This window comes from Sciurus carolinensis, chromosome 11 (genome assembly GCF_902686445.1).
Source record: "Sciurus carolinensis chromosome 11, mSciCar1.2, whole genome shotgun sequence".
NCBI classification, from domain to species: domain Eukaryota; kingdom Metazoa; phylum Chordata; class Mammalia; order Rodentia; family Sciuridae; genus Sciurus; species Sciurus carolinensis.
In genome coordinates, this window is record NC_062223.1 from 110,070,899 (window position 1) to 110,095,408 (window position 24,510).

The window sequence follows — 24,510 nt, forward strand, 5'->3', positions numbered from 1 at the left end:
CTGGGATTACAGGCATGCACCACTATGCTGGGCCTACTTTTTAAATTAATATTCTACTTATGGTAAACTTAGCAACCCTATATTTTATATATATAATAAATTTACACATACAAGAATAGATTATCATATACTAAGTATATGATAAGTAAATGATATGATATAAGTAAATCCGGAGTAAGTTTAGAACAAAGTACTATTTTATTTCCTTTTCTATCACCCTATAAATGATAGATTTTGTTTTCATTTAAATGCTAACCATAAAATTGATGTGCATGAGTCTTTAGATATAAATTAAAAGCTGGAACGCAGCAACATATTACAACTACAAAGTAGTATTTTTAAAATATATTTAACTCTCTGAATTTTGCCTTGTGTTTCTATAGTTGCTTAAACGCTCCAACCTGTTTTCAAAAGTGTAAAAAGGGAAATTCTTATTTTACAACTTTATTAGGATTATAGGTGATCAATAACAAATGCTTGCTTGGCATGTATAGGCACTCAATAACTTACACTTATTATTACATTAAAGAGCTAATCTCCAAATGCAGAATATAGTAACAAATATAATGAAAACTTAGTTAAATGTTAATCAACATTTAACAAGCAGAGTGAGTAAATAATCCATCTCATTCTTATGAACTGTTAAGTGGTATATTTCAATTTTAACTTTGTATCACCAGTGTTTTCCATGATTTCTGTGGTGTTATAAAGGATCCTGACTTAGGCTCTTAAAGCTAGGTGGACTCCAAAATTGACCCCAGAATATATATGTGTACAGCATAGTTTCCCAAAATTGCAGGGATCTTATGTTGCCTTATGGAACATGCTTGTTCATCAAGAATCATGTACTAATGTCTTTTATTTATTTATTTTTTGGTATTAGGGATTGAACCCAAGGGCACTTAACCCACTGAACCACATCCCCAGCCCTTTTTATATTTTATTTAAAGACAGGGTCTCACTAAGTTGCTTAGGGCCTTGCTAAATTGCTGAGGCTGGCTTTGAACTCACGATCCCTCCTACCTTAGCCTTCAGAGCTGCAGCTCTGGGATTACAAGCATGTGCCACTGTGATTACACTAATGGTATGCCTTGACTCCATGTACAAATAGAGAAGCAACATGTATCCCATTTGTTTACAATAAAATAAATAAATAAATAAAAATGTGTCAGACTGGTAAACTGATAGTGTTTTGAATAAGCAGTTCACCAAAATTGACAATACCTGGAACTTGGTCTAGCATATTTGGTCTCGCGAGTTTACTGCTAAATCAGCAAGGATATAGTTGTGTAAAACTAGAAAAGAGAGTAAATTATTTAGATAAAGACCTAAACTTATATATTCAAGAAGTCCTTGGGGGCTGGGGATATAGCTCAGTTGGTAGAGTGCTTGCCTTGCCAGCAGAAGTCCCTGGGTTTAATCCCAGCACCACAACAAAGAAGTCCTTGGGTTTCTGAATATGGGACAGAATATGGATATGGGAAATATGGGATAGAATTATACTTAGTGGAGGTAGATTAACAAATTCAGACAAAAGGCAGTGGCCAATTTGGTAGATAGGCTTTCCTTCCTTAAATAGGTCTCCTTCCTTAGTAGGGCAAATTCTTCATTCTATAGATATGCCATGAACTTTGTACTTCTGATAAAGACACAGAAGCAAAACATGACTAATAGTTATCATATTGCCAAAATTAAATTAATGATATCGTGATTATTTCCTCCAGGTAGCTTCACAGTTCTTCAAAATCTGTGATTCCATTAACTTGGGATAGCTCAACAGTGGAATATAGAATTAGTCTCTCTACCCACATGTACTCATTGGCTTAAATTTCATATATTTTCTTTAAAACTCCAGTGCTTTTAAAATTTCCCTGTGGTTTTAGGTTTATGACTTGTCAGGGGTAGGAATATAAATTAATGTTAGAGGCCTTTACTCCTAAAAGTGTTTTATTTCTTCAGTGTGCTTCCATGACCTAGTCATCTGATTTCATTAAAATTAACTAAATCTCCATATTCTACTTCAACTTCTTCCAAATTTTATGTAAAATAAGAATGGGGATAAGGAAAAAGAACCCAGAGCCTCATCACTGCCTATACTTGTGCTGCAAGTACAAATTCTCTAGTTGGGCTGGAAGCTGGGTACACTAGTCTTCTACTTTTGATTTGAGGAAACAACTATTGTACTCCCCATAATTGCAAGGTTTCCATCTTGGTCTGCAAACCTTGGTTTCTGGGGTTAGAGTAAGCATCCTGACTGTAGGCAGGCCTTCTTGGTACATGTTTATGTAGAGTATTAGGATAAATATGTTGTTTGCTAATAATTTTCATGTGACAAATTTTGGCCAATAGGATCTATGCTTAATGATAGATAGGATCTCTCTAAGTGATAGAGAACCACCAGAAGGATTTAATCAAGAGAAGAGTGGCATAGAAAAATTTGCTTTTAGGAAAGATCATTTTTAGAGAAATTTAGAGCATAGATTTGATCAGTAAGACTGAAGACAAGACCTAGTTGAAATATACATACAAAGGTTAAAAATTGTAGACAACTCCTGAAAAAAGATGCACTGAGAATATGATTACTTTTGTATGCCAGTGAAATGGCACAGAAGAGAGAAATAAACCAGCTATTTGCCTGACAGTTTATACTCCACCCCCAAAAAATACTCATGTCGGAGCTGATGGTTAATACAAACCTACACATCAAATGGGCTGTAGGAAAGCACTTCAGGTGAATCATTGAAGTATTTTCTTAAGGTTTGAACAATAAATCAGATTAAAAATTTTAAAGTCAGAATATGACCACAGAATATGTAGAAGTTTATAACTTTCCTTCATATCAAAAACAGTGACCTAAGCCCACATATTTATAAATACCGAATTTAGCAATCTATACAATCAGGATTTAGCCTCTGATTCATCTTTTAAAAGCACAAGTCTCTCATGTATCTGATCTGCTTTGTGAGTTACATGAACTTGAGAACTCTTCAATATGAATATCAGTATTTAAGACCCTCTTGCCTAGTTTCTAAAATTTACCTTCATTTGGTTTCTTTACTAAGTATTGCACTTACTTCTAGCTAATAAAATCATCCTGCACACGTAAGTCCAAGTATTTGGTTTAACTATGAGAGAGTAAAAAATGCTAGAGTTCACGTAAAGTTGGCTTTTGACCTTCCTGAACAAAACTATCAAATTAAGTGCAGTATATGTGCATGACCCAGTGTAGTCACTACTAGCTATATGTGATTATTGAATTCTTGATGAAATTTGTCAAGTCCAAATTTGCTGTAAATGTAAAATACATAACAAATTTTAAGGATTTAGTACAAAAATTAATAACTTCAATTGTTGATTACATGGGTGAAATAATTTTGATGCTAAGTGAAATATACACTAATATTAATTTCAACTGCTTTTTATTTTTTTGTAATGTGCTATGCTAAGTAACTTAAAATTACGTATTTAAATGGTTCACATTATGTAAATCTTTCATTGTAATGATTTTTGATCCCAATTTACTAAAGGTAGCATTAATTAAGGACAGTTTATTTCCCTGTACGTGAATGTCACAGTATATTTACAGCTTAGTTAGCACTGCCCCATTTCTCTTACTGTTTTAAGAAAATCCTTAGAGACTATAAGTAGAATCAAAAGTAATTTTGGCTTTGTTATTAAATTATTTCAGTGTGGAGTCTGACAAAGACAATATTAGTTATATTCCAGTATACCTCTTTATAACTTGTTTAAGTACGTAATTCTGGTTTTCATCAGTATCACATATTTGATTAGACCAGGGGACAGTAAACTTTCCTGTTATCCAAAATGTGCTTATTGGGGCTGGGGAGATAGCTCAGTCGGTAGAGTGCTTGCCTTTCAAGCACAAAGCCCTGGGTTCGATCCCCAGCACCGCAAAAAAAAAAAAAAAGTGCTTATTTAAATTTTAATCAAGGAAACCATTGCCTTAGTAATCCTATTGCTTATAATAAAGTGATTATAGATCTTCACCTAAGTAGTGCTACCAATAATAAGAAATGGGAAAACATGATCAGAGTTCATGTTTCCATTTTTGTTAATAGAATATTTTTATTAACAATAAAAATAATTAGCAGATGTGTTTTCTTTGTCATAATCAGGCCAGTGACCCACTTGGATCGGACGAAGAAAAATCTGTGCTATGCCATGGTATTTCTGATTGGAACATAACTTGGTAAACATTGGTTTAAATGATCTGTAATGATATGGATTTACTGTTCTGATGGTCTATTTAGTATTTAGCATCCAGAGAACTAGATTTAGCTTCGTAGTGATCTTGGTATATTGGAAAAGATATCGGAGACAATAAAGTTGAGTAGCTATATGAGTAACAACATAGGCATGCCTAAGTAAGTAAATAAAGTTATGAGCCTTCAATTCCAGAGAATACATTCTAGATGCCCATGAGTCAGCAACATGAAAGTAAGTATAGGTTCTCAAATACAGTGTGGATTACAATGAAAGAAAATAAAATGTTCTCATATTTCTGTATCTCCATGTTGAAGTTGGTAGCCCACTGGCTATACTACTTCTCCTGCTGAAAGCCCGTAGGATAGATCTAAGAGAATTTCTTTTTTAAAATTATTAAACATTGGACTGGGGATATAGCTCAGTTTGTAGGGTGCTTGCCTTGTAAGCACAAGGCCCTGGGTTAAATCCCCAGCACCACAAAAAAAAAAAAGAAAATTATTAAACATTGAAAAATGCATTTGTGAAGTTCTTAAAACCATTTTTCAAAGTTCTTTTAAATTAAAATTTTATATGAAAATGGTTTCTTTATAATCAGGCCTAAAAACTGAAGAAAAATATTAATTCAAATATTTGAAGAGCACCTATGCTTTATATTAATGCTTTAGTGTTCATTAAGTATTCATTAAATAATAATAATATTCATTAAATAGTCATTAAATAATAAGGCAGGTGGAATTATCCTCATTTTAAATATGAGAAACTGAGGTTTGGATAAGAACTTGCCTAAAATCACACAGAAAAGTAGTAAAGAAAGGACTTAAACTAATAATTGAATTTCATAATGTCTAATTGTAGAGGCTATGGTATTTTCACTGTCAGTCTACTTTTGAAAAGCCATCTCTATTTGGAATATTAAAACATGCCATTCTAGATACAGTTTTTAAAATTAGGTTATAGATGCTGTGAAAAGGACTTACTTTTTAGAATAACTTTTCTTTGATCATATAAATAAAATTATGTAAATTTTAGAATATAAAGAAACAAAAAAAATCACCTGTAATTTCCAAAGCTCTTTACAAGCATTCTATGGAAACTATAATAAAAATGAAACTTGATGAAAAAAAGGCAATTGACAAGAGACACTGTTGATGTTCTTTTTTTTCCCCAAGACCACATAAAGTGTTAAAAAGAGGCAGTCTACTTTAATATAGATGCCTTCATTCCTTTTTTGGGTTTCTCCATGTTTTTCGGTTATTCTTCACATCTACCACTAGAAGATAACATTTACTCTAAAATAACACTTCCTGTCCTACAATTAAATTAGTTAATATCTGTATATATAACTGAATAAAATATAATGTGTGAAATTACATTTTCTAGGTAAGGCAGATAGAGTGATTGACCCAACTTCCCCCTCTTCTAGATCCCAGAATGAGACAATTGCATTAAAACATATGGTTCCTTGAATTTTTCTCAGTATTACCAAATACACCTTTATAATCTTTTAACCATCATAGATGGCTAGTATATTGACATTAATAAGCATACTTTGATTCTATAGTAGCAGTTATTTATGGTCTTACAGGTGGTAGCAAATACTATTTTATTTGTACTTATTATTCTGGGATTGCCTTTCTCTTCAGGACAGAAAAGTAGGATTCATGTGTTTTTCAGATATATTACAGTAGTCAGTATGAATAAATTAAAAATAATGCTATTAAGTTTCTGAGAAAAAAATGAACTTGCAAAATAATAAAAAGCTAATGAAGAATATATTTGCCAAGATAATTTGTGTTCATTTTAGGTTCCCTTAATTTCTAGTTTTCTAGGTCATAGGTATTTGCATATGTCTGAAACTGTGAGTAGCTGTCCCTGGATAGAAGTAACTGGGCTCTAGTAACCCCAGTTCAAAGTTTAGTAGTCCTTGTCACACTTTAGTGTACAAATTAATTTCACCTTACTATCCTGCATGAGTTCTACCATGAAATACAGAAATTTCTTTGAGAAATTGTAATGACTGTAATAAATTGAATCGCAATTGTGATATCGTAGTTACCATTAATGTTAGAAAAACTCTTTTTTTTTTTTTTCATAGTTGGCCCATAGCATAAAAGGCATTCCATATACATAACACCCCAGCTTATATTGTCATTATAAAAGAGCATATATTCACCAACTTCCAACTCAGAAACTCCAAAATTCTGTACTCCTGGAGTACAGAATATGGTAGCCCTTAGTTTACACAGCAGGTCTCTTTCCCACAAATTAAGGACATTGAGGGACAAGAGAGAGGCATGCTTTTCTAACAGATTCCTCTTTGCTCAGGAATCTCAAAGGAGAAAGTACAAGTAGAAAGTTGTCAAGAGAAACTTGCATCTTATTTTTCTGGACCAGGGTTAAACAAGAAAGGTTAGCAGAACTTACTAAATCCATGACTCCCGTATTCACAAGCAGACAGAAAAAGATCGAGGCAGGAAACACAGGCAAATATATGAGGTTCTTTCTTACCTAGCTTTGAAGCTTCTCCATTATGCCAATTTTGCTTATTAGTTTGTACCATTTGCCAGTTACTTCCTGTCCAATTTCCTGAGGAGAAGAATTTCCTGGAGGAGGTGGTTAAGCTTCATAGTTTGGGTTGCATCTCTTGCATCCTCCTCAGTCTTTCAGCATTTCTTTTCCCAATGTTCTGACTTCTTACAGTGGTGACCTTTTGACTTTTCATTATTTTAGAGGTCTTCTCTCTTAAAGAAGCAGGTCTCTAAGAGAGAAGACCTTGGGTAGCCCCCAAAAAGGGTTTGTTCCCTTTGTGCATAATTTTAACTGGGCCAGGTGACATTGTGGTCTTAAGTTTCTTTTGATCTTCCCTTCTTATCTCCAGTTTTTTCCCCCAAACTGGATTGCTGTTGCCAATACCTTAAAACATGTCCATCATTACCATCCAGAATACCTCTCCTCCATGTATGCTTTTATTCCCAGTAATAAGGCTGCCACAAAAGTGGAGAAGACTGAGTCTATTCTGATCTGCGGTAAATCCATCCTCATTACTTTAGAAAATGCCTCAGTTAGCAACTGATGAAAAATCAACGGGAGACTTATCCAATAGCCGCAGCGCAACTTCTCCCCAGATCACCTCCTGCAGAAAGATTTCACTGTCATCAGTAGTGACTCACAATGAGTTTGAAAGACATGAAGAGCTGCCAGAGGTGTTGAAGGACATGGTTGACTTCCTGCAGCCATGGCACAGCCATATGAGGGGGACCAGTCATGCCTGGTCTTCTAGACAGGCAGCCAACAAGAAGCAACACAGCAGCCAGTACACATTCTCACTTGAAGAGCTGTAAACTAAAAACATGCCGAAGAGCCCCTTGGCATATTTTTGCAGATCTTCCAGAGCACTGGAAAATAACTTTTAGAGATGAGTAATATGAGCTGAGAAACAGAGCCTATGCACCCTACCACATTTGGTATCCCTGATAGTCCTGAATCACTTACAAAAGGTAATTGAATCACTGGAACTTCAAAGGGATAGAGTTGGTGTTCTTCATATGGCACTGTAATTTCAGGCTCCTTCGACTGATATCCTGACTTGTTTTTCTTTTTGTCCAAGTTACCAGGGCAATCACTTGCCACCTAGGGCCTTAATTCTAGGACAGTCTCTTATCCGTGTTTTCAAACTCTTTATTCCTTCCTGTTTATCATTTCTACTTCCTTAGCTATATTTTCCATGTTGGCTGAAAGGAGTCTTGGAGAAGAAATCCATATTAGAAATATTCTAATAAGACTCCAGTTCTACTTCAAAGGGAAAGTTATCCCCAGATGCTATAGCCATTAGGAACCATCCATTCATCCAAAAGTTCATCAACCCACTCTTCTAGGTCCTAGACTGATGCAAAGAAGGTTAACAGAAACTAGAAGCAGCATAGAAAGACAGATAACAATTTCCTCTTGGTTTATTCCTCCATTTTTCTAATTCACTTTGAGGATGTCCAGTTTATTCTTTCATTTTCTGAGAAATGAAACAGATGTAGAGATATCAATAATTCTTTTGAGTGGAGTTTTTCTAAGAATCTTTATAAATACACCAAATTTTCTACTTCAGTTAAGCCATTGGAAAGCAGTGTTTTTATAAGTGTACCTATCCCAAACAGCAGAGTAAAATAAGCATTTTTTTTTTTTTAAAGAAAAAGACCTTGATAACATTCTGGACTTCTCATATTTTTCTGCTATTAACCAGTGGCAAGTCAGATGGATCTTCAAGCTCATATTACCCATTTTGACCAACATTAACTCAAAACTTGCAGTGAATATTTGGAATTTTCCCCAGGAATCCTATGCCACTAAGCCAAAACAGTTGGAGGGGAGCTTTTTAGCATATATTCAAGGTCTCTTACCTAATTCAAGGTAACCACAATGTCTGCCAACAAATTCACCCAACAGAAGAACTCACATAAGGTTTATCAACCATCCTTATTGCTAAATTTTTAGGTTAAAAAAGAAATTGATATCCAAAGGAATGTACTAATTCATAAATATAGAATTAGCTAATTTTATCACTGAGGGGAAAAAAAATCTCTGAGTGCATGCAGATAGCCCATAAGTGACTACAGAGTTATAGTGAATTTTGTTCTTAAATGGAATTATAGCTAGGATTCTTTTTTAATAAATAACCAAAAGATAGTTAATTGCATCAGTAGCTACATTGTACTGACATTGTTTTTCATAATTTTTATGAAACTTAACTTTTGTCATTTTTTCATCAGTACCTACAATAGTTGTCCCTTTTATTGTATCTAGCATTTGTCATTAAGTCACATCCTTCAGCATGCATCCATAAAGTTTAAGTTCAGTCTCCCAAAACCTCTGTCCAAGTCCCATCTGCAATTTGGAGCCACCTGGTGGTTGTCGCTCAGACTTAATCTTAGTAGGAATAATTCTGGGTCTCAGCAGAATAGGGACTTCAAGATAATGACAGCCATTTTAGGAATTTCCTAGTTAGCATTTAATTTTTTTCTCTGATCAGCGAAGATTGGCTGTGAAAATCTTGGAGACTCAGGAACCTACCCTACACATCCCCTCCTGCATGTCTTCCCCTTCTCTAAAGCAGTGAGGAACATTTGCCTATCCCATGTGAGATCTAAGACTGGGCAGAGGATGAAAGCCAGCAGCTAATTGCATTGACTCTAATTTTAGGTTACTGTGGAGTTTTACTAAACCTGGTTGTAGAATTACTATGTTTTGGAGAAAGCACGCCTTCAACTTTATAAAGTATTGCCAAATTGCTCTCCTAAATAGTTACACCAATTTATACTCCCACCTGTACTGTATGAGTTCCTACTTTCACACATTCTTGGCAACATCTGGTGTTTGCAGACTTTATTTTTACCAATCTGATGGGTGTGAAGGAGTGTCTTATTTTGACTTTAATTTGCATTTTTCCACTATTGAACATCTTTTCATGTGTTTATTGGTCATTTGGGTTTCTTCTTCTGTGAATTGACTGTTCATATCTTTTGCCTTAAAAAAAAACTGGGTTGCTCTTTAATATAAATAATACTTAAGATATTCTAAGTACTAACATTTCAATTGTTCCTACAAATTGCAAATCTCTTTTTCCAATCTGACATTTCTTTTTAAATTATGGAGTCTTGGATAAAAAACTTTTATGTATTCATATCTATCAGCCTTTCCTTGATATTATGTGGTTATATGTCTTGTTTAAGAAGTACTTCCCTATCCTATATCTCCTGTCATTTCTTCTAAGTTTTACAATGTTTCTTTTCATATTTAAGTCTTAGATCTGCCTACAACTTACATTTTGCGTGTGGAAAGAGTTAAATGTAGTTTCATATTTTTCCATATAAATAGCCAGTTGCCCTAGTATCATTGGTTCAATAGTCCATCTTTTTCTAATCTTGATTTATAATATCACCTTATTCTTAGCATTTGTTTTTCCATATCAATTTTAGGATCAGCATCTCAAGTTCTGTAAAAAATTCTCTTATAATTTGTTTAGTATTACAACATACTTATATGTAAACTTGATAATAGTTGCCATAATAGTTACAATAATAGTTACAATTTGAGTCTTACCATTTGGTGAAAATGGTATATTGTTTCTTTTATTTAGTTCTTCTCTTGTGTTCTTTAATACAGGTTTCTAATTTTCATTTTCTCTGTGAAGTTCTTTTTATTTAGATTTGTTTAGCTTTATTACTGTTAAAAATTAGACCTTTTTTTTTTTTTTTTTTTTTTGGGTGCTGGGGATCGAACCCAGGGCCTTGTGCTTGCAAGGCAAGCACTCTACCAACTGAGCTATCTCCCAGCCCCAAAATTAGACCATTTTTGAAGTTAAAAATTTAAATTGCTTTTGCTAGAACCTCATATCTATAATATAGTAACATATTGTGGTCAAAGGATATTTTATGTATGATTTAGATTTCTGATACCTGTTGAAATCTGTTCTATAACTTAGTAGATAGCTAATTTTATGAAGCTTCCATATGCTCATGAGATTTTCTGTTCTCTGATTTTGTGCAGGATTTGTATATGTCTGTTAGATCATGTTTGTAATTGATTGTTTCTGTTATCTATATTCTTATTTAATGCTTTCTGCTGTATGACTGTAAACTTGTTAATTTCTTCTAATAATCCTGTGATCTTTTGCCTTATTAATACAGATTATGAGTTCATAATCACTATAGTTGCCTGTGAATTGCTCCTATTTTACTATTATGTAATAGCTTTTTTATCCCTAGAAATGTTTTTGCCTTAAACTGTGTACTTTTCCCTGGTATTGATAGAGCTGTGTCAGTTTACTTTGGTTTATGGTCTACTTAGTGTGGAAGTTAAGGATGTATTCAACTGCAAATAAGAGAAAGTTGCACTACAGTTGCTTAAACAAATGGGGAATTATTTTTTCTCATATAACAAAGATTGAACATAGATTTGGGTCCATCTCCTCAGAAATCCAGGCTCTTTATATGTTTCTATTTGCCACCTTTCATCCTCATTCATTCCTCTTCTCCCCCTATGAAGAGAAGCTTTGTGGAGGGTGAGGAGAGGATAATGAGGACAACCTTATTATCAGAATTGATACAGTTTCCTGTTGTAGCATCTATAGAATTTGTGTCACATGATTGTAAAGGGTCTGCTGTCTCACACATTTTATGAAAGTTCTTTATTTAGAAGATGGAATCTTCTATTTCAACAGTGAGTAAATGTGACAGTTGCCCTAATCGAATGAAATCACCAGAAAGAAATTGCTTATGCATGCCTGTCTTTAGAGCCAGAAACAATTAAATTGTCAAGTCTCAGTAAAACTAATATCATTGTTTTACTAGCAAGGCAAAATACAAAGATTTCAAAGCAATAATGCAAAACAGAAATATAGTAAAGTTTTTGCAAGTTGAGTGTATTAGGAATACTTGTGTTTCTATGTATCCTCTGAAGAGACCTTCATTTTCTATAGTTTTTTAGAGACTAGTTAAATTTCAGGATTTTCCATGAAACCAAACATGGCTTTGTACCTTTTGCTGGGGCATTCACAGGCTAATTGGCAGACCTTCTTACCTAGAAAAAATGTGACCTCACACTCTCCCTTTTTTTTATGCCATTCTCTGAAACTCCAGTGCATCTGATTTTACCTCTAATCTTGCCCTGAACCACCAGGAAGACAGGTCTGTGGAACCATAAACACAATTTCTTGTTTGCATTTGTAGTCCTCAGCATCTGTAATGCAAGTGAATCAATTTTTGTTTTTTATATTAAAAATGATTATGATGTTAGTATTTCTAGGGCTTCTTAATATTTGACTTATATTAAAAGTTAACAGAAGCATTTACTTACATAATTTCATTCAGCCCTTCTTTGTTCCAAAAAGAAAATAATATGTAAGAAAGGGAGCCCTCAGAGTTCAAACTCTAAAGAATGCAGTTAATTACATTCAAAGCAGAAACTTTTTTCTTTAAAAAGATTGAAACAAGTGTTATTTTTAATTATTTGGTTAAAGTGTGTAAGTAGAACCTTGTGCTAGATAAATACTTACTGAATGACTGCATCCTGAGTTGGGTATTTTCTTTTGGACACTGAGACTGCTAATCCAATTTTGAATGCCCTTTTGACATCATTAATCCTGGTTCAACACAATATTATTGAACAGAAACTAGGTATCTTTTCATTGTAGGATATGGAAGTGTTTATTGCATGAGATTAAGCATTGTGAACATGTTTTTTCCTTTCTGTGAGTATGTGGTGTTATTTACATTGGTCACCTAAAAAACTTTGTGCATGCTTAATTGAAATATACACTAAGAATTGTTAAAAAGGAAAAGGTTTCAGAAACACATTCAGTATTCCATTTCATTATTTTGTGACATTTTATATTGATTGAAATTCCCTGTGGTTGAAACCTTTTCTCATTTTTCTGTCAGAAAAAGCTTGTATCTTTTTGAATAGTTAATCTTTATAACTATATATCTGAAAACTTATTTTTCTTTATTCTCTAAACAATAAACACTTCAATTTTCTAATTTTTTCTCACCAATCTTGATTTTTCAACTATTATCTTAATTTTTCTGAGCTATGCAACTTCACCTTAACTTTCAAATCTCACATTACTATTACTATTATGTAATTATTTCTATTTATAAACTTGAATTAACTAAATTGAGCTTAGGTTTTGTCGTGTTTTAAGTTTCTGAAATAATCTTTCAGCCATGGAAACAAAGAAGTATTTTCCTGCAGAGGAATAAAGTTGGCAGTGGATTGGTTTTTGGAAAGAGGCCATAAAGATGTTACAGTTTTTGTTCCTGCTTGGAGAAAAGAGCAATCTCGACCTGATGCTCTCATTACAGGTAAGCTCATTACAGGTAGCTGTTTGTTCCTAGCTTCTATATAATACCTCTTTAGATACCTGGCACTCTCAGATATTCTTAATCTGCTTTTCTTTATTCTATATGATTGCAGTTTTCTTGCGTGGGACACTGAAGTTGTTTTCAAGTTTAAAAATTACCTATTATGTTAACTGAACAATAATCTTCACTACGTAAGTCAAGGTATTTTTCATTTTATGAAAACTTTGACTTCAAATATTATAAAATTCTGATCTTTTTAGAAACTTTAGTTGTTGATGGACCTTTATTTTTATTTATTTATATGTGGTGCTGAGAATTGAACCCAGTGCCTCACAACTGCTAGGCAGGCGCTCCACCACTGAGCTAAAACCCAGGTCCCTAAAATTTTGACTTTTAGAGACATGATGAGACAAGAAGCCTGTTCTAGTTTTGCCATTTACTAGCAACAGAACTTTGAGCAACACACAGAACCTCTGGACCCTACTTTTCTCATATGTTATAAGAAATTAGACTAGGTGGCCATCAAGTTCTGATGGTTACAAGTTAAAAAAGACATAAGACCATGGAATGTGCTTTCCTAACAAGAAAATGACTGGTCCCAGTAAACTATTTCTATTCATATTTTGCATTAGTTTGTAATTTTTAAATGTGAGTTTCAGGTAGAGATGTCCTCTGTAACTGTTAATTGTTATTTAATACTTTGTTCAGTTTCAGTGACTTACATCGGCATCCAACCCTTCCTATCCTTTTCTTCACCTCTAATATTAACAAAATCTGTGAGGCACCTCTGAAGGAAACCACAGAACTTTTCAAATCAACAACAAATGATCATCTATCATATACACAAAGGGGTAGATTATTTTAAGACATTCTTTTTATTTCTAATTAATAAATCATTGTAAAATTAAATGTATAGGCAGTCAAGGGTGAAGTCCAAAGCCATGGACTCACCTAAAAATGTGAAACTGAGAGCTGGCATAATTCAACCAAGGGTAACAAATGTTGTAATAACTTTTTGGAAAAAAACATGCTTGTTTAGATTCTTATTTTATGCCCTATGACAATAAATTCCAGATAGTTGAAGAGGTAATTGTCAAAAATTAAACCTTTAAAGACTGTAAGTAGTCTTTAAGTGGGAGAAGGGCTTTCTAAATTTAAAAATTTTAGAACTAATTATAAAGGAAAAGATAGATATAATCACATCAAAAAATGTAAGCTTCTGCCTTTGTGGAAACTTTCTTAAGAATAAGAACTCATCAATGACATAAGAAAAAATCCAACAAATAAAGAATTCATGTTGTTAACATAAAATGCTTATACAGTTCTATTATGAACTCATAAACAGTTCATAAGTTTAAATTGTGCACTGTTCTGACTAGTGTGATGAAATCTCATGTTATCCTGCTCCATCCTGTCCAGAACATGAATCACATCCCATTGTTTGGCATATCTACACTGCCTGTGCTGCCCACCCATTTCTTACTTGGAAGCTTTCTTGGGTTATCAGATAGACTATTGCAGTGCTTGTGCATAAGTAACTCTTATTTTTCTTATTAAAGTCCTAAAGCTCAAGAATTATGCTTACCAATTTGGGTATGCCAAAGAAAAGCTGTAAAGTACTTCCTCTAAGTGAAAAGGTGAAAGTTCTTGACTTAAGGAAAGAAAAAAATTGTATGCTGAGGTTGCTAAGGTCTATAATACAATAAAATATTTTGAGAAAGATACATTCAACTTAACTTTAACAGTATATTGTTATAGTTATTCTATTTAAGTATTAGTTGTTAATCTTTACTATGCCAAGTATATAAACTGAACTTCATGGGAATGTATGTACAGGAAACTGCAGAATATAGAGGATTCAGTACTATCTGTGGTTTCAGACATCCATTAGGGGTCTTAGAACATATCCCCCATGAATGGGTGAGAGTGTGTGGTTACTGTACTCTTAAATCTACTAGTTCACCTTTTAGGAATAAGTTGCCACCCCCCACACACACCCCAAAAAATAGCAGAGCTCACAGGCAAGGACTTATGACTAAAGATATTCATTACTATATCATTTTGGATAGAAAAAATGAAAACAAATGGAAATTCATTAGAAGAATCCATAAATTAGGATTTATTGATATAATACACAAAAGATTTAGGCAGAAATTTAATGGGAAATATTCTTTTACATAAAAGTCAGGTCTAGAGGTTTTTTGTGGCATATTTTCATACTGGGAATTGAACCTAGGGTTCTTTATAACTGAGCTACATCTCCAGCCCTTTTTATTTTGAAACAGGGTCTCACTATATTCCTGAGGCTGGCCTCGAACTTGCAATCTTCCTGCCTTAGCCTCCAGAGTCTCTGAGATAACAGGCATGCAGCTATTGTGCCTGGCTCAATGTTTAAATATATAAATGCCTTGCAGCCTTCTTAAGTAGGAAAATAATAAAAATCAAGAAGGGAATATGATGATACACAGAGTGAAGTGTGACTGAGTTTGGTTTAAAATACCAGCATGCTAGATCTCTGAAATTCAATATACACTTTACTTCACAAAATACCAGAATTTTATCAGAGGCTTTTAAGCGTTTCCTCTCCAAATATAATATCTTTACTAAAGCCCTCATTCAGGTAATACCTGATAAATTGAGTAGTCCAGTGCTCATTGTGCACCAAAAATAATGCAATAAAAATTATATTAAAGCTTTCAGATTCAGAGATTCAGACCAGCACTTTTGCCTGTCTTCTTTTTTATTTTTTTAATGCTATCAGGATTGAACCCAGGGGCACTTAATCACTGAGCCATATTTTCAGCCCTTTTTAGTTTTTATTTTGAGACAGGGTCTCACCAAGTTTCTTAAGGCCTCACTTGATTGCCGAGGCTGGCTTTGAACTTGGGATCCTCCTGCCTCAGTCTCCTTAACTTCTGGGTTACAGGTATCTGCCACCATTCCCTGCTCATCTTCCATTTATTTTAACAATTACTTACGAAGCACCATCTATGTTAACTTACCAGCTATACTGAATCTATATTGAAGTTGGAATTATTTATGTGTCATCCAGTTAATTGTCCTTTCAATCTCATTAGCTGTTCTGTAAATTCAAAATAAGCAAGATTATGTTGACTGTTAGGCTGCCACATTTATTCCTGCAGTCTCTTCATCAAGGCTTAAGGAATATCAGATGTTAGTAAATACTCTCCTGAATAATGAAGTACCATGGATTACTCATGCATATAATACAGTGAATACATCCTTAAGTAGCTCATTTATTCATTTATTAAATAAATATTTATTGAACATCTACTGATATGTTTCATTTCATGGGCTGGGTGTTGATTGATACAAAGACAAATGAGACATGGTGCCTATCCCCAAAAGGTTCATGAGGGAAACACTCAAGAGTAATTATAATAGGATGAATTTTATAATTGAGTCTGGGCTTTTGCTTTCATATTGATTTTCTGTGATTTTTTTAAAAGAGATCAACAATTACATGGATTTATTAAGTTAAAGGGCACAGTGTTTATTAAGAATTTGCCAGGCACCATGCTGTATCCTTTATTCATGTTAACTCATTTACTTTTCAGCCTCTCCACTGCATTTGCAGACCCAAAAAACAGGCTCAATGAGATTATGATTGCCAAATGTGGAAAGTGACAAAATCTGAGATTTATCCTTGGTTTGCTAATTCTGTCACACTTATTTCTTCTATTAATGCTCCTGCTGCTTTTCTAAAGCAAGTTCTGGTCTTAATGAACTCATTTGTGAGGACCATCATCTAATTCACATGCCAGTATTAGAGCTGACCCATATTACTCCTCCATTTCCTCTTCCTGCATAGCCTACTCATATTTCTGCAGTGGCAGTTATACTTTTGCTTACCTAGTTTGCATGTTTGTCTGATCCAGTAAGACTGCCCTCTTTGAGGAGAGAACATTAACCTTGGTGACCCTTAATACCTAGCACAGCTCGTGCCACAGAATAGACATGTAGTAATTGTCAGTTGAAAAGATGAATTCTCTTTTTTTTTTAATTACTAACCAGCATTTTGTTAACTACATTTCAGAGGAAAGGACACAGAACGTATAATAGCCAATATTTCTGACCTCATTTCAACTTCTCTTGAGCTTTCTACCTCCTGTATATTGAACTTTCTTCTGCATTTTAAGGTTTCCTTTTGCTACCTCTACTATATCTACTACTTCTTTTCAGAATCTTCCACTAGCACACCAACCCAGTTAGGAAAAAAAAAAAAAAAACCCTACAAAATACACAAACTTGGGAGGAAAATACCTTGTGCTCACTCCCAAACCAACACAGATGCTTTGTTAGAGTGTCATTGTAGCACGAATGTATAAGAAGCTGTTTTGTAGCAGTAGTGCTGCTGGTTCCTGCTCTCAGCAAAAGCTTCAAGGAATGAAATTCAGAATTTTCAGTCACATTGAGGTTTATACTGTTCAGTTTGCTGATGTTGATTTGTTTTGTTTTACTATTCCTAAAGTCTTAAATTCCTGAAAAAATTATTTTGTGGAGTTACAAATTTTACTACATCTATCAACTATAAATCATAATCCCTAATTAAATGATTATATGTAGACCAGTTCATAAAAAACTCACATTATATGAAAGTTTTCATATATGTTATATATGTATTTATTCCTCAAATTCTACCTTTACTATTTTTTCTTGCAGATCAGGAAATTTTACGCAAATTGGAAAAGGAGAAAATCCTGGTCTTCACACCATCCCGGCGAGTCCAGGGGAGGCGAGTGGTGTGCTATGATGACAGGTTCATCGTGAAGCTGGCTTTTGAGTCAGATGGTATAATTGTGTCCAATGATAACTACAGGGATTTGGCTAATGAAAAACCAGAATGGAAGAAGTTCATAGATGAGCGGTTATTAATGTATTCCTTTGTCAATGACAAGTAAGTAAACCAGTGCTTTTGCTTCCTTGAAAAATATAACCATCCCTGGCAACTGCTAAGAATCTTCCATTTTGTCGCTGACCAGACCTGAGACAGGTTTCTTCCAACAACCAATTTCCCACTGATCCTGTGATAGTCAGAAAAAATTGCAGATTTGTGCTACAGAAGTCCCTGCATAAGTGACAGGCCCCTGCCCTTCCCTGAAACTCCTAACAGAGCACCTGAGGCTGAGACAACTTCTTAGACTCTGAGAATGAAGAATTCCCATCTTCACCCCTAAAAAGATGCCTTTCAAAAATTAAATTAGAGCTTTTCTAGCTTACTAAATGCATGATTTCTTAAAGTGTAAAACCAATATAAGATTGTAGTCATAGTCACAGTCTACAAATTGATAAATGGACAAATGACATGAACCAGCATGTGACATAGAAATGAACATATTTATAAATATGTAGAAAAAGTTTATCTTTGACTAATCAAAAATGCAAAACCAATCTAAAAAGTATTTTATTTTCTCAACTTTTTAAAAAATAACTTTATTTTATTTATTTATTTTTATGTGGTGCTGAGGATTGAACCCAGTGCCTCACATGTGCTAGGCAAGTGCTATACCACTGAGCCACAACTTCAGCCCCTCACCTGTTTAATTCACAAAAATATTTCTGTGTGTGCCTTATGCTTTTAAAGATGCATGTAAACTGATGTACATTTTAGCAGAAGTTAGCAGAAACTTCAAAAGTAGATTTGCCAATCCAATAATCATATTTCTTGGGATATATAATGAAGAAAAAAGAAAAGACCAGATATGTTCAGTATTCAATAGAGAAAGCAATTGCATTACAGTGCATATCCTATTGGAATATTATTGAACTGTTCATAAAGAGATAGATGGTCTATCTCTTTTGTGGCTATGTTATTTTTTTAACTTTATTTATATTTTTATGTGGTGCTGAGGTTCAAACCCAGTGTCTTACATGTGCTAGACAAGACCTCTACCACTAAGCCACAATCTCAGCCCCATCTATTCCTAATTATTGTTAGGACACCTGTTAAGAAACATAGAAAAATATTTTTGTGTTAAAAAGACAAAGCTTGGAAAATAATTGTATTAAAATTGTGGAATAGGGGCTGGGGCTGGGGCTCAGTGGTATAGCACTTGCCTGGCGCATGTGAGGTCCTGGGTTCGATCCTCAGCACCACATATGAATGAATAAATAAAACAAAATAAAACAAAAAAAGATCCACTGACAACTAAAAGACATTTTAAAAAAAATTGTGGGATTGGTGTGACTTGGTCTTTTATTTTTTAACTTTTAATGTTGACATACTGTTTTCATAATGGCAAACACTGTATTTGACAACTGTTATTACTCAGACATTTTGACACTCCCTAAGATTGTATACATAACGTGCATTATTCTTACTTTGTAGATAGATACTTAAGCTTATTTCAAATTCTAACAGTAGCATAACAACTAATATAATTCTTCATAACTTTTTTATCATGCACACTGTAAATCCTTCTTTTCTCCATTGTACAGTCAATTCAAATAATAAGTTTACTTCATTAAGATTTTTTTTCTATCTCTTCTGAGAACTACATTTACTGTAGTAGGAAGAGAAAAGACTTTGGAGTCAGACATATTTTAATGTTTCCTTTGTCATGGGACACGAGGTAAAAATTACCTAATTCTTTTAATCCTAAATTAGCAACATTTATTAATCTGTAAAATGGGATTTCATGGGATTATTGCATATGAAGTTATCTAACACATAACTGGTGTCTGGCAAGTCCCTGTCTTCACACTGCATTCTGCCACCCCTTCCTCCTCCCTTCCTCAGCTGCTTACTCTCACTCCTCACCTGTTTTGTACAACTTCACAGCACAGATTTTTACAAAACTTTCATAAAATGCCATTGCAATGGCTTTCTAAAATCCTTATAAAAATCCTAAGACTTCTCTGAGAAAAAGAAAAATTTAAAAGATGCTAGACTCAAAACTTACTTGAATTAAAAAAAAATGCAAGTTCAGCTTAAGATCTTTTTTTTTAATTTATTTTTATTGTAAACAAATGGGATACATGTTGTTTCTATTTGTACATGGAGTAACAGCATACCATTTGTGTAATCGTACATTCATATAGGGTAATGAGGTTTGATTCATTCTGTTATTTTTACCTTCCCTCCACCCTTCCCACCCCTATTTTCCCTCCATACAGTCCCTCCTTCCTCCATTCTTGCCCCCCTCCCACCCCCCATTATGTGTCATCATCCGCTTATCAGTGAGATCATTCCTCTTTTGGATTTTTGAGATTGGCTTATCTCACCATGATATTCTCCAATTTCATCCATTTGCCTGCAAATGCCATAATTTTATTATTCTTAATAGCTGAGTAATATTCCACTGTATATATATATATATACCACAGTTTCTTTATCCATTCATCAATTGAAGGACATCTAGGTTGGTTCCACAATCTGGCTATTAAGAATTGAGCAGCTATGAACATTGATGTGGCTGTATCTCTGTAGTATGCCGATTTTAAGTCCTTTGGGTATAGGCCGAGGAGTGGGATAGCTGGGTCAAATGGTAGGTCCATTCCAAGTTTTCTAAGGAATCTCCACACTGCTTTCCAGAGTGGCTGCACTAATTTGCAGCCCCACCAGCAATGTATGAGTGTACCTTTTTCCCCACATCCTCTCCAACACCTGTTGTTGCTTGTATTCTTGATAATCGCCATTCTAATTGGGGTGAGATGGAATCTTAGTGTAGTTTTGATTTGCATTTCTCTAATTACTAAAGATGGTGAACATTTTTTCATATGTTTGTTGATTACTTGTAGATCTTCTTCTGTGAAGTGTCTGTTCATATCCTTAGCCCATTTGTTGATTGGGTTATTTGTATTCTCCGTGTAGAGTTTTTTGCGTTCTTTATAGATTCTGGAAATTAGTGCTCTATCTGAAATATGAGTGGCAAAGATATTCTCCCACTCTGTAGGCTCTTTCTTTGCATTGCTGATAGTTTCCTTTGCTGAGAGAAAGCTTTTTAGCTTGAGTCTATCCCAGTTATTGTTTCTTGCTTTTATTTCTTGTGCTATGGGAGTCCTGTTAAGGAAGTCTGATCCTTAGCCAACAAGTTGAAGATTTGGACCTACTTTTTCTTCTATAAGATGCAGGGTCTCTGGTCTGATTTTAAGGTCCTTGATCCATTGTGAGTTGATTTTTGTGCAGGGTGAGAGATCGGGGTTTAATTTCATTCTGTTGCATATGGATTTCCAGTTTTCCCAGCACCATTTGTTGAACAGGCTTTCTCCATTGCATACTTTTGGCCCCTTTGTCTAGTATGAGAAAATTGTATTTATTTGGGTTTGTGTCCGTGTCCTCTATTCTGTACCATTGATCTACCTGTCTATTTTGGTGCCAATACCATGCCGTTTTTGTTACTATTGTGATACCCCCTGTTTCATTCTTCCTGCTAAGGATTGCTTTAGCTATTCTGGGTTTCTTATTCTTCCAGATGAATTTCATGACTGCTTGCTCTATTTCTATAAGGTATGTCATTGGGATTTTAATTGGAATTGCATTGAATCTGTATAGTACTTTTGGTAGTATGGCCATTTTGACAATATTAATTCTTCCTATCCAAGAACATGGGAGACCTTTCCATCTTCTAAGGTCTTCCTCAATTTCTTTCTTCAATGTTTTGTAGTTTTCATTGTAGAGATCTTTTACCTCTTTGGTTAGATAGATTCCCAAGTATTTTTTTTTTTTTTTTTTTGAGGCTATTGTAAATGAAGTTGTTTTCCTCATTTCCCTCTCAGCTGTTTTGTCGCTTGCATATAAAAATGCTTTAGATTTATGCATGTCGATTTTATAGCCTGCTATTTTGCTGAATTCATTGATGAGGACTATAAGTTTTCTGGAGGAGGTTTTTGGATCCTCTAAATATAGAATCATGTCATCAGCAAATAGTGACAGCTTAAGTTCCTCTTTTCCTATTCGTATCCCTTTAATTTCTTTGGTCTGCCTAATTGCTCTGGCTAGAGTTTCGAGGACAGTGTTGAATAGAAGTGGTGAAAGAGGACATCCCTGTCTAGTTCCTGTTTTTAAAGGGAATGGTTTTCAGTTTTTCTCCATTAAGAATTATGTTGGCCAGGGGCTTAGCATAAATAGCCTTTACAATGTTCAGGTATGTTCCCACTATGCCTATTTTTTCTAGTGTTTTGAGCATGAAGGGGTGTTGTATTTTGTCGAACGCTTTTTCTGCATCAATTGAAATAACCATATGATTCTTATCCTTAAGTTTATTGACATGATGGGTTACTTTTATTGATTTGCAGATGTTAAACCATTATGTTTATTTATTTACGGATGGTAAACCATCCTTGCATTCCAGGGATGAACCACACTTGATTGTGGTGCACAATTTTCTTAATATGTTTTTGGATACGGTTTGCCAATATTTTGTTAAGGATCTTTGCATCTATATTCATCAAGGATATTGGTCTACAATTTTCTTTCCTTGATGTGTCTTTGCCTGGTTTGGGTATGAGGGTTATATTAGCTTCATAGAATGAGTTTGGTAGGGTACCCTCCTTTTCTATTTCCTGGAATACTTTGAGAAGTTTTGGAATGAGTTCTTCTTTGAAGGTCTTGTAGAACTCAGCTGAGAATCCGTCTGGTCCTGGGCTTTTCTTGGATGGTAGATTTTTAATGGCTTCTTCTTTTTCATTGCTTGATATTGATCTGTTTAAATTGTGTTTGTCCTCCTGGTTCAGTTTGGGAGGAGCATATGTCTCTAGAAATTTGTCAGTGTCTTCGGTAGTTTCTATTTTGTTGGAATACAGATTTTCAAAGTAGCTTCACATTATGTTATGTATCTCAGTGGTGTCTGTCATGATATTTCGTTTTTCATCATGAATTTTAGTAATTTGAGTTTTCTCTCTCCTTCTCTTTGTTAGTGTGGCTAAGGGTTTGTCTATTTTGTTTACTTTCTCAAAGAACCAACTTTTTGTTTGTCCATTTTTGAGGGAATTGTTTCTTTGTTTCAATTTCATTGATTTCAGCTCTGATTTTATTTCCTGTCTTCTACTACTTTTGCTGTTATTCTGTTCTTCTTTTTCTAGGGCTTTGAGCTGTAATGTTAGATCGTTTAGTTGTTGACTTTTCATTCTTTTCTGGAATGTGCTCCATGCAATGAATTTTCCTCTTAGTGCTGCTTTCATAGTGTCCCAGAGATTTTGATATGTTGTATCGTCGTTCTCATTGACCTCTAAGAAGTTTTTTAATCTCCTTGCTGATGTTTTTTTGTTATCCATGTTTCATTCAGTAGCATATTATTTAGTCTCCAGGTGTTGGAGTACTTTCTGTTTTTTATTTTGTCATTGATTTCTACTCTCAGTCCATTATGATCTGATAGAACACAAGGCAGTATCTCAATTTTTTTTTCATTTCCTAAGGGCTTCTTTGTGGCATAACATATGGTATATGGTCTATTTTTGAGAAGGTTCAATGTGCTGCTGAGAAGAAAGTGAATCTGCTCGTTGATAGATGGAATATTCTATATATGTCTGTTAAGTCTAGGTTATTGATTGTGTTATTGAGTTCTGTGGTTTCTTTGGTTGGTTTTTGTTTGGAAGATCTATCTAGTGGTGACAGCGGTCATTAAAGTCACACAGAATTATTGTGTTGTGGTCTGTGTGATTCCTGAAATTGAGAAGGATTTGTATGATGTACAGGGATGCACCATTGTTTGGGGCATAAATATTTACTATCATTATGTCTTCCTGATTTATGGTTCCCTTAAGCAGTATAAAATGTCCTTCTTTATCCCTTCTGACTAACTTTGGCTTGAAGTTCACTTTATCTGATATAAGGATGGAAACCCCCTTTTTTTTACTGAGTCCATGTGCATGGTAGTTTTTTTCCCATCCTTTCACCTTTAGTCTGTGGATGTCTTTTTCTATGAGATGAGTCTCTTGCAGGCAGCATATTGTTGGGTCTTTCTTTTGAATCCATTCTGCCAGTCTATTTCTTTTGATTAATGAGTTTAGGCCATTAACATTCAGGGTTATTATTGAGATATGATTTGTATTCCCAGTCATTTGGCTTATTTTTGGTTTTTATGTTGGCTTGGTTTCTCCTTTGAGTGGTTTTTCTTTAAGGTAGCTCCTCCCTTTGCTGACCTCCATTGTTGTTTTTCGTTTCCTCCTCATGGAATATTTTGTTGAGAACATTCTGTAGCACAGGCTTTCTATTTATAAATTCTTTTAACTTTTGTTTATCATGGAAGGATTTTATTTCATCTTCAAATCTGAAGGTCAGTTTTGATGGGTATAGGATTCTTGGTTGGCAACCATGTTCTTTCAGAGCTTGAAATTCGATGTTCCAGGCCCTTCTAGCTTTTAGAGTCTGGGTTGAGAAGTCGGCTGCTATCCGTATTGGTCTCCCCCTATATGTAATCTGATGCTTTTCTCTCGCGGCCTTCAAAATCCTATCTTTATTTTGAATGTT

General features: G+C 34.3%; 1 protein-coding gene across 1 annotated transcript in view; it reads left to right on the forward strand.

Annotated features, from left to right (window-relative positions):
- Zc3h12c (zinc finger CCCH-type containing 12C) overlaps positions 1–24,510 on the forward strand; it is a 73,592-nt gene that overhangs the window by 38,975 nt on the left and 10,107 nt on the right. Inside the window, exons 3-5 of the mRNA XM_047518017.1 lie at positions 7,278–7,564; positions 12,940–13,079; positions 17,763–17,997. Coding sequence (XP_047373973.1) covers positions 7,278–7,564; positions 12,940–13,079; positions 17,763–17,997 — 662 coding nt within the window. The remainder of the gene's footprint in view (positions 1–7,277; positions 7,565–12,939; positions 13,080–17,762; positions 17,998–24,510) is intronic.